This window comes from Carassius auratus, chromosome 47, assembly GCF_003368295.1.
Source record: "Carassius auratus strain Wakin chromosome 47, ASM336829v1, whole genome shotgun sequence".
NCBI lineage: Eukaryota > Metazoa > Chordata > Actinopteri > Cypriniformes > Cyprinidae > Carassius > Carassius auratus.
This window is the reverse complement of record NC_039289.1, coordinates 10,767,422-10,778,341: the sequence shown is the minus strand read 5'-3', so window position 1 is coordinate 10,778,341 and position 10,920 is coordinate 10,767,422. Positions and strand designations below refer to the sequence as shown.

The following is a 10,920-nucleotide window of genomic DNA, read 5'->3' as shown; positions in this document are numbered from 1 at the left end:
TTAAACTGATTTTTTTTTTTTTTTAATTTACGTTGCGTCTTATGCACATGATTATAACTAATATAGCAAAACAGTTAAATTGATTAAATGTTATTTAAATTATTACGTTAGAACTGTAGTGTATTTTTTTGTCTGCCATGGATCTGAGGAATCACACAGTCTCGGGGTTTTGTTTCAAGAAGATAGACTTTATTTCAGAGAGAAACAAAGCCGAGATGTTCTCTGCAAGAAGATCTCCCGAATGCCCAGTTGCATCCCATTATATACCCTATACAGGGCGTTCCAAATACTCAGACTTTTCGATATGCTTAAAATTTTAATACCTCCCTAGAGACTTGCTATGGTAAAAAACAAAAACAAAAAAAAAAAGGCCCATTGCATGTTTCAGACATAGGCACATTCCTTTCACACAAAGGCTATATGATTGTAATGGAATAAGACACAAATGCATATATGTGACTAGATTAATCTTGATTATACTTGATTGAGTAAAATCTTATTAATAAAAATCTTCCACAGAACCGCTTATCAATAATAGATCTATTAGGACAGTGGTTAAAACATATATAAAAATATTTTCTAGAACATGTCTTCAAGCTTTCAGAGAATATATATATATATATATATAGACAAACAACACTTTCTCCCCTTTTTAGCATTTTTCTTTCTAAATTTGTGCTTTCATTCCTAGTTAGCTATAGGCTACTATAAGTGTGTATTTAGCATTTATTTTTTAGTTTATGTATATTTATAGCAATATTGGCAATATATATATATATATATATATATATATATATATATATATATATATATATATATATATATATATATCCCAATATCGGCTGACCAATATATATATATATATATATATATATATATATATATATATATATATATATATATATATATATATATATATATATATATATTGGTCAGCCGAAATTGGGTTTTTGACAGCCGTTGCTGATGCCGATATCTTGAAAATCGGTGCCGATATGAATCTGATATAATTTTTTTATTAATATTTAAGAAATTTGAAATCATTTGACAATGGATTAAAAAAAAAATAATGCGTCAAATAGACATACTTTAGATGACAAAGTATTTTTCAAAAATACATAAATATTTAATACAAATTTAATTAAAAGGGAAGTAAATACTGTAACCAACGGAACGGGACACTCAGTATTTTGGGAAGTTTGTGTGCACTGGAAATCATATTTTTCAAATAAAGCGAGGGTAACACTTATTTAACATAAAGCACACAGAGAAAATAACATGAAGATGACGGTGGGAAAATGCATAGAGCTCAGCATAATTTGAAATATATATACAGTACAGACCAAAAGTTTGGAAACATTACTATTTTTAATGTTTTTGCATTTATTTGATCAAAAATACAGAAACAAATATAATATTGTGATATATTATTACAATTTAAAATAATTGAACTGAACAGTTGATGTTGTTATCATGCTAAACCCGAAAGATGAAAGTTTTCTCAAGTCGACTTTTTCTATTTAAATTCCTCAGTTTAACCCTTGAAGGTAACTGTAAAAACACCACATGCTGATATATATGCAAATTATCTGCTCAAACTCCAAATGCAAGGTTTGTATCTATCTATTTCTGATTTTAAATACACAGCTTAGGGAATGCACTATTGAAGTGAATGTGTTTGTACTGATGTGATCTGGTGAAATCCTCTCAGGTTACACTCCTCCTTCCGTTAACTCTCACTTCTCACAAAACGAAAGTTCACAACTCGCTAGCAAGGATGGACAGGACGCATCTGCTGAGGTATGTTTGACAAAATTATGAAGAATAAATCAAATTATGGATTAATATAATTGGAATTATGAAGCGAAGCCCTCTAGAAACAGCACGAATGCTTATTTAAATTGAGAATCGCAATTTCTGTCAAAACACATAAACGCGGCAGCGTGTTTTATCTCTGAAAACACGATAAAAGATGACGAACTAAGGCTTCAGTCGCTGAATAAGGACTTGTCACGTGCAATGAGGCATTTAAGTGTCTCTTTCTTTCTTTCTTTCTTTCTTATAGCAGCTTATTTCGAAGCGTCGTTGTATAATAATCTAATAACAATATAAATGTTTTGTTTTTGTAATAGTGACCAGGATGAAGCCCACTGTGGTCCATCGTGTCCAGCTGGATCTTATGCAGGTAATCATACAGTTATTAAAAAAAAAAAAATGCACTTAAATCACTTAACCTTCGTGCACGAGCACTGTGAAGTCAAAAGGCCTGAAAGTAAATACTCAAACAGAAAACTTAGACTCGAATAATGAAGTGCACTTAAAAAAAAAAGCAGCAAAAAGCTGAACACTATGGAAGCATATGGGTAGCATTATTCAATTTGGGATGTAATATGCAAAATGACAATGCAATATGTAAAATGGCAATGCATTTCTGTATTTACATTTACATTTTCCAATACATCTGTGCAACGTTTGGTGCAAAATGAAAATGAAAATTAAATTACATAATTTTCATTTGCCATTTACTACACCAGTTTTAATATGTAAAATGAATATTAATTTTAACGCTTTATAAGTTGCAAAATTAAAATGAAAATGTATTACAGAAATGATTAGATATGTCTAACATGTTAAAGCAAAAACTGTGGCAAAATGATCATTTAAATGCTATTTTTCTTAATTGCATTAACACTCACAGTCAAGACACTTACGATTGCATTTTCATTCGGTGTCCCGCAATGAATGTAGCAAAACTCAATGTGCACATTGAAAATGCATTCCGAGCCGATCACGTGTCCCCGCCCTCGCGCCACGTCAATCATTGTGTGAACAAGGCGGGGCTTACAGAAGGTCAGAGACTCAAGTCTCAAGAAGAGGATTCAATCAAGTGAGACAACATGGACAAGACAGTTAGTCCGTGTATGTTTTGATCATTTCGGTTTATGGCTTCAATATTTCATTCGGACTTGTGGGCGGAGCTGAAACGCTGCTTTCATCTGATTGGTCGAATCGGATCGGTTTTCATCTGACAGCCTTCAGCTGAAATGTCTGAAACTACGCTCACTGTTAATTAGCATAATATTTCAATCAGATGTAGCTGGGCACATAATTCGTGCTGCTGAGACCTGCAAATTATTTCTAGGTTGTAGTATTGTATGAATATTGTCCCACTGATAAAAACAGTGCAAATAGTTCTGTCCCTTTGGATAACAGTAAAGTGGAAATAAATATAGTTAAATTTATGAAATAAAATTAAATAGGATTTTTTGGGAAGGTAAGTCTGGCCAGTTATACAAGCAACACGAGTCGGACGAGTCTAAAGATATGAGCTGAATTGGGTGAAACATTAAAGTTCTAGTCTGTGTCAATTACTCTCATAATAAATAATAATAATAATGTTAACTGTATTTTTCGGTATAAGTTGCATCAGTCCAAAAATACGTCATGACGAGGAAAAAAACATATATAAGTCGCACTGGACTATATGTCACATTTATTCAAGACCAAGAGAAAACATTACCGTCTGCAGCCGCGAGAGGGCGCTCTGGGGTAGACTACAGGAGCACTGAGCAGCATAGAGCTAATTTTACTATTTTTATTTAGAAATGTAACTATATTCATTTTTACAATTATTTATTAATGTCACACACACACACACATACCTAGTGCCTTATGACTTAAAAGATGAGAGTGGTAAATGTTATAGACATGGAACTGTTCAGTCTATTATTGATTTTAATTTCCACTTCACTGTTATCCAAAGGGACAGAACTATTTGCACTGTATTTATCAGTGGGACAATATTCATACAATACTACAACCTAGAAATAATTTGCAGGTCTCAGCAGCACGAATTATGTGCCCAGCTACATCTGATTGAAATATTATGCTAATTAACAGTGAGCGTAGTTTCAGACATTTCAGCTGAAGGCTGTCAGATGAAAACCGATCCGATTCGACCAATCAGATGAAAGCAGCGTTTCAGCTCCGCCCACAAGTCCGAATGAAATATTGAAGCCATAAACCGAAATGATCAAAACATACACGGACCAACTGTCTTGTCCATGTTGTCTCACTTGATTGAATCCTCTTCTTGAGACTTGAGTCTCTGACCTTCTGTAAGCCCCGCCTTGTTCACACAATGATTGACGTGGCGCGAGGGCGGGGACACGTGATCGGCTCGGAATGCATTTTCAATGTGCACATTGAGTTTTGCTACATTCATTGCGGGACACCGAATGAAAATGCAATCGTAAGTGTCTTGACTGTGAGTGTTAATGCAATTAAGAAAAATAGCAATTAAAGGATCATTTTGCCACAGTTTTTGCTTGAACATGTCATACATATCTAATCATTTCTGTAATACATTTTCATTTTCATTTTGCAACTTATAAAGCGTTAAAATTAATATTCATTTTACATTTTAAAACTGGTGTAGTAAATGGCAAATGAAAATTATGTAATTTAATTTTCATTTTCATTTTGCACCAAACGTTGCACAAATGTATTGGAAAATGTAAATGTAAATACAGAAATGCATTGCCATTTTACATATTGCATTGTCATTTTGCATATTACATCCCAAATTGAATAATGCTACCCATATGCTTCCATAGAACTCAGCATGAACAGCAGCTGAGAATTGAGTAGTTAGTATGTTGAAATGAATGTGTGCTGTAGGTGATGCAGATCCGAACACAACGCCGAATGCCGGGCCCACGGCTCCTCCTGCAGATGTGATGCCCGTCGTTCCTGGATATGAGCGTTTGGGGCCTAATGGTGAGCACCGTTTCTGTAGCTTCAGCTGAAACCGAGAGCAAAATGCTGGCACTGAACGAGACAGTGAATGTTGTATTGCATCCACAGTTATTCCACCGTCAGATTTTGGAGTGGTTCAACCACAAGCCCCGTCCAGAGCTCCAGAGAGACGCTTCGAGTAAGAACCCAGTACTTACACAATAAAACGATTCATGATATCAGATTAAAGCAGACTGAGCACAGATCCTCAACCATTTTTGGGCTCTATCTTAGTGCATAATGGCTAAAATGCTTCATTAAGTGGAAAATATAAAGACATTTTTCCATTTATGATTCCCCCTGATGAATAACCTATAATCACCCATATCCTTTGTCTAGTCTCTTTCAATTGGTCATGTCATTTTTTTTCTTCCTGCCTTGCCTAACTGGTATTCTTGAGGCAATTCTGGATTTATTTATGAGCTCCACCCTGTTTCTGAGTCATTTAACAATAGACTCGTGAATGCTTTGGTGTTGTGCAACAAATACTCGTAATTTAAAATGTGCAGGGAATCTAAATGCAGCTTAACCTGGTAACAGAAAGAAGAAACTTCAATCACCAGCCAGTGGGCGAAACTAACCACCCCTCTCATTTGCATATCGGAATAGGTCATAAACATGTAAATAAATAAAAAAGAACAGCTCTTTAACAGCTATTTAAGGATAAATACATTTTCGAAATTATTAATATTATTTATAATTTAATGAATGCATTGGTAAATAAAAAAAGAAATATTTTTATAACAAAAAGCTTTGAAAACAAAAATATTTCCATCTATATTTTTATGTATCTATAATTTATTTTGTGCAGCATACACTTTGGTGTTATTTTAGTAGCACTGATGCATTATTTTAATTTTAGGTTTTATTTTTATATGTTCTGTTTTAATTTAATACTAAAAATGTTAGTATAATTTATTTTAATTATTATATATATTATACTTTCTCAATATATAATATAGATTATATTATACATAATTATTATTATTATTATTATATAATTATTATTATTTTTAATTTGTCTTATATTTATTTTTTGATGTTTAGTACTAAGGTTAATCTTTATTTTTAAAATAATGGAAATGTTCTGTACACATTTCCAATTTAATTTGCTACAATGGTTGACTGTAAATGACTGGTTATAAGTTTGCGAACCAAGCTGAGGTTCACGTGTCATGTCCTCAGCATTCCTGCGATCACTGAAGAACTGGCTCACGAGGCCTTCATAAAATACACCAGCAGCAGATGCTGTTACAGCTCGAAACCAGCCAGAGAGATGGTGTTCACAGACCTGCAGTCGCTCAACACATATCGGGTCGGCAGCAACATTCACATCCAGCTGTATACAGTCTATGGCAGCCATGCTCACATTTAACACTGATATCTGTTTCTCCTAACAGTACCGACTGGAGACTTTTACTGAATCCAGAACAACAGAATGGGACAGTGAACCATACAATGGTGTATAAAGTCATTCTAAACCAGAGAAATGTATATGTAATTCTAAATGATATGTTTAGATATGTCCCTCCCTTCATTTATCAGGTCAGGTGGTGGATGGTCGCGGAGTGGCTCCTGCTCCGTGGAGCATCCCAGTGCCCATCCCTTCACTTTTCCAAGACTGCAAGAAATCCATCCGCATTCCTCACACATCCACTGTCAAAGTAAACGTTGTTTTCAGTTTTGCATTCATCAAGTTCACAGAAAAAGTCCTCTTGGTTGATTTAGTTGTTGATTCAAAACACAGGGCTGTCATTCGTGCCTGAATCTGGGTAGATCTGCTTGCAGTAGATGCGTGAATTCCGGCAGAGTAAGTAGCGTACGACGATCAGACGTCATTTTGTAATATCTGTGGTTTCATTACAACGATTGTGTTGTTACAGACTCGATGTGGATCCTGCAGTGGCATGGGTCGAACTTCCCCCGAGCAGCGCTGTAATATGTGTCACGGCTCTGGCATGATCAGGTACGGAGTCAACCCTCTGATTAGAAAATTAGATTTATTTATTGGAATTAATTTTAGAAATTTCGGATTTGGTTCTCTAATTATGTGCACAATTAAAATGTCAACAAAAACTGCCGAAATTGTTCTATAATGCAGGATGTTTTGAAGCTTGTGTTTTATTGGAGGAGATGTTTTAACTGATGGTAATGATGATAATACTTTACAGTTGGGTTTAAATTAAAGTTATCTTGCTTCGTGGACTTCATATTTAACCGTCATGTAAAATAAAGTTTTAGTCATCATCTAGCTGCTTAGTATTGCAAGAAAAATTGTGAAAAAGAGCCTTGGCTTGTAAAAAAAAACAAGAATTAAAGATGCTTAAATTCAGAAATGTTTGATGTAAGAACAGAAATAAAATATGGGAGAGAAAACGTCTCCCTCCTTTTTGCAAAATTGACTTAAATACTTATTATAAAGTCAATAATGATGCATAAATTAAGTGCACTTCTTTTTATTTTATTATTAAACTAAAATGTGTTGCCCATTATTCATACATTCTTAAATGAACATTCACATAGGGTGCTGCTACTAGCAATGATTCCTCAAAAATGGATTTGTACATGTAGTATCCAAAATAGACGGCTTTGGTTCAGATGCCAATATGATTAATATAGAGTTTTAGTGGAAGAATAAACCATTTCTTCAATACGCATATCTGCCTTTACTGTCTTTATTTCTTTCCTTATTTTTTTACTTTCATTTGTCTCATAATTCTTTTCTTTGTTTTTGTTTTTACTCGACTGCGGAAATGGTATCCCATTAGTCTGTTCTAGCTTGGCAACCACCTAAACCATCCCAGTATCATGGCTGTTGGTTTTGTGCAGGTCACATTATCCTCAGAAAAAGTAAGAGTACAGCACTCATTGGGTTCTCTGTATCTCAGGTGTCATTCCTGTGGAGGAGCCGGTTCAATCACCTGCACAACTTGCAACGGGCAAGGAAAGCTCCTCTGCTTCATCAAACTTCAAATCACATGGTGAGAAGTCAATGGTTGACACCCATTTTCACAACCCACTTTCACAGGTTCACGGTTTATTAACCGTGTTTCTCTTATCTTCTCAGGAAGAACAACATTTATTTGGCTGTGATTGACAAGGGTTCGGGTTTCCCGGTTAAACTTCTTGATCAAATTACTGGAGAGAAGCTTCTTACTGATATGGCTCCAGCGGTGAGCAAAACATCATGGGGATCACAATGCCTTTGTTATTTATTGGGTTCATAACATAATACATTTCCCGTTATTTGACAACTATGGAAACATATTGAACTCAAAAGCAGTCCATTTCTTGAAACCAAATGTATTGATTGAGAAACTTGGTCTGCTGTGTAGCACCTACAGCTCTGCATTTCTACCTGAATGAAGCCAATATTTCTCAGTGGCCTTTTATTATCAAAAGATCTCTGATTATTTCAGTCTAAGCAGCGTATTTCAAACAACTGGCGATGACACTGAAGTTTTGACTCATTACTGCAGGTTTATCCAGTTGTCAGTTTCCCAGACAGCTCTGTAAACGCAACGTCTGACAGTGCCGTGAAGGAACACCTTGCTCAGTTCGCCACCACTTGCCGTATTCTGCAACAGGTATAAAAACAAATCAAACACTGCTTCTGATGAAACCCCAGAAACCTGCGCTTGTCTCTTTAAATCCACATCTCAGCCTCCCATTCTTCTGGGAATTGATTAAATGAGTTCTTCATGTTGGCTCAGTCCCGTGGAAACCAGATTATAGCTTGTCAGAAAGCCCATAAATTCACACAAGTTCATACAAACAAGACACAAATGTTGACAAGAAACATAATCCACTCTCATGTCTCATGTCACATAAAATTCACAGTAAATCCTTGAAAAACGCTTTCAAGTGGTTTGGCTTTGTCTTTTATTATTATTTCTCTAAAGGTTTCAGAAATGTTATATGTCAAGAGTAACTGATGAAGAAAATGTTATATTGTATGGAGACAGAGCATGTTCTGACCCTGTGTTTGATTTTGCAGAGGCAGACCATTGAGCTAATTCCCATCACGCGAGTGCATTACGTCTGGAATGAGAAAACCCACATTTATTTTGTATATGGAACCGAACACAAAGTCTTCACAAAGGACTATCCTGCCAAATGCTGCTGTTGCTCCATCCTTTAGACTGCTGTATAATGCCTGTGCTGCCACTGATTTCTCTTAAACCTATATGTTCTTTATATTATTGGTGAAACATTTTTGGCATTTTTACAAAGAAACTATAAGAAAATTTTAAAAAGATGGAACGTAGAATATCTAGATGTAGTTAGAGCATATAAGGCATCTGCATTTCACTTTATCTGTATTTCCCAAAATCAAAAAAAAAAAAAAAAAACATTACTGTAAACTTTCTGAATGTAATATTTAAAGTACAGAAGCTTGTTTCCACCAAGGGATAAAAAAAATTGTGACGTTTTCGAATTTGGAAAACTTTTTCTCGCAATTTATATTTTTATTGTTTATATCTCACAGTTCTGTCCTCTTTTGCAATTTTTTTTTTAAAAAGTCAGAAATTTGAGGTAGAAAGTCGGAAATGCAAGACAAACTCGCAATTCTTATTTTTCTTGGTTTTGCCATGTTAACTCGCAACTGCGAGAAATAAACTTGTAATCTTCTGATCTGAGGAACGTTGGAACTGTAAGATATAAAACTGCAATTGCAAGAAAAAAATTAATTGTGAGAGAAAAATTCACACTTAACTTTAATTTTCTCTTTTCTGGAGGAAGCAAAAAAAAAATTTATTGAAAAATGTGAACTCGTAGATGTAGAATCGCAATTTAAAAAAGTCTGAATTTTGAGATTAAAAAGATGCATATATATATATATATATATATATATATATATATATATATATATATATATATATATATATATATATATATATATATAATTCTTTTTTTTTTTTTTTTTAATTTGGGTAAAATATTATGTTACAGTAGGGCTATTGTTTTTTGTTGTGTCATACTTAAATTTCACGTCTGCTCATAAAAAAACACTTAATATAATTGTTGTTGATTTTAAAGTTGTTAGAGACAATTATGACAGTCTATGTATTACAACAACAAAAAAAAGTGAAGTGCACTACATACATTTTTCAATAAGTTTTGTATACAGTTTTACCTAGGCTTTAAAACCGTATTTTTTTTTCTTTCTAATGTAGTTCCAGAGTGTATCCTACAAGTTTTCACAAATGCGTTTTATTTTAGAGTGTACTGTGCCTTTAAGGATTCTGCAGTTCGTGAGTTGTATCCATAGACTGTATAATGATATAATTGTTTGCGCTCTGCTTCAACACTGGGTTTTGTTATTGGCATAAACCATAAATATAAACTTTTCTATTAAAATCTTTTTGCATGAACTTTAACTTTGAAATGTTTTAGGTTGCCCCGCCTTCAACTTCTCAAACCGTTCTTTCTATGATATAGTGCTGGAAAACACGGAGGAATAGGGCTTGGAATCCATTCCAAAAAGCATCGATTCGGAGACGTTGGGAATCAAGAGTCTTTGGAATCGATTCCATCAAGGGGAATCGACTCCTCATTCAGAGTGTTTTTCAGTTCAAACGGAAGGCTAGATCTCTCTCAAAGTCTCTCATACGGAAGGCTACATTCGACAAAGGCTGCACACATTTAAATTCACGAAAATAAACAGCAATAAAAAGAGTCAGTAGGCCTCTTGATCAATTTAATTTTAGGATGTAGCCTTTTCACAAAATCCATAATTACAAAAGTAGTGAGATAAGATTCATTACAGTTAAAGGGAAAGTTCACCCATAAATGAGAATTATGTCATCATTTCCTCACCCTTGTGTTGTTCCAAACCTTCTTTCTTTTGTTGAACACAAAAGAGGACATTTTGATAATGTTGGTAACCAAACAGACAGTTGCCATTGACTTCCATTGTGTGTGTGTGTATGTATGTATATATATATATATATATATATATATATATATATATATATATATATATATATATATATATATATAAACAAGTTTTCATGAACGCGTTTAGCTATATTAAATCATTTTAAGAGTGTACTGTGCCTTTAAGGATTCTGCAATTCGTGAGTTTTAAAAGGCGCGCTTCACAATAAAACCAGACCGTCA

At 34.0% G+C, this 10,920-nt stretch overlaps 1 protein-coding gene across 2 annotated transcripts; it reads left to right on the top strand.

The window, feature by feature from the left end:
- The first annotated feature begins 1,725 nt into the window (after nucleotides 1-1,725).
- ssuh2.2 (ssu-2 homolog, tandem duplicate 2) lies at nucleotides 1,726-9,432 on the top strand. 2 transcript variants are annotated; one of them, XM_026236272.1, is made up of 13 exons: nucleotides 1,726-1,800; nucleotides 2,133-2,185; nucleotides 4,681-4,779; nucleotides 4,867-4,936; nucleotides 5,983-6,112; nucleotides 6,198-6,258; nucleotides 6,343-6,461; nucleotides 6,545-6,607; nucleotides 6,681-6,763; nucleotides 7,686-7,778; nucleotides 7,865-7,970; nucleotides 8,277-8,384; nucleotides 8,795-9,432. In XM_026236272.1, the coding sequence occupies exons 1-13, from the start codon at nucleotides 1,778-1,780 to the stop codon at nucleotides 8,936-8,938; spliced, it is 1,152 nt and encodes a 383-aa protein (XP_026092057.1). In that variant the 5' UTR covers nucleotides 1,726-1,777; the 3' UTR covers nucleotides 8,939-9,432. The 2 variants fall into 2 exon arrangements, with proteins under 2 accessions (XP_026092057.1, XP_026092058.1); XM_026236273.1 differs by having other exon boundaries at nucleotides 1,734-1,800; nucleotides 4,690-4,779.
- Nucleotides 9,433-10,920: the final 1,488 nt, after the last annotated feature.

What these genes read in the sequence shown, in the direction of transcription:
- ssuh2.2 (XM_026236272.1), top strand. Translation starts at nt 1,778, where the DNA reads ATGGACAGGACGCATCTGCTGAG. An exon ending in GGACAGTGAACCATACAATG is followed by an intron (nt 6,259 to 6,342) that starts GTGTATAAAGTC and finishes TTCATTTATCAG; the next exon opens with GTCAGGTGGTGGATGGTCGC. An exon ending in CTTGCCGTATTCTGCAACAG is followed by an intron (nt 8,385 to 8,794) that starts GTATAAAAACAA and finishes TTGATTTTGCAG; the next exon opens with AGGCAGACCATTGAGCTAAT.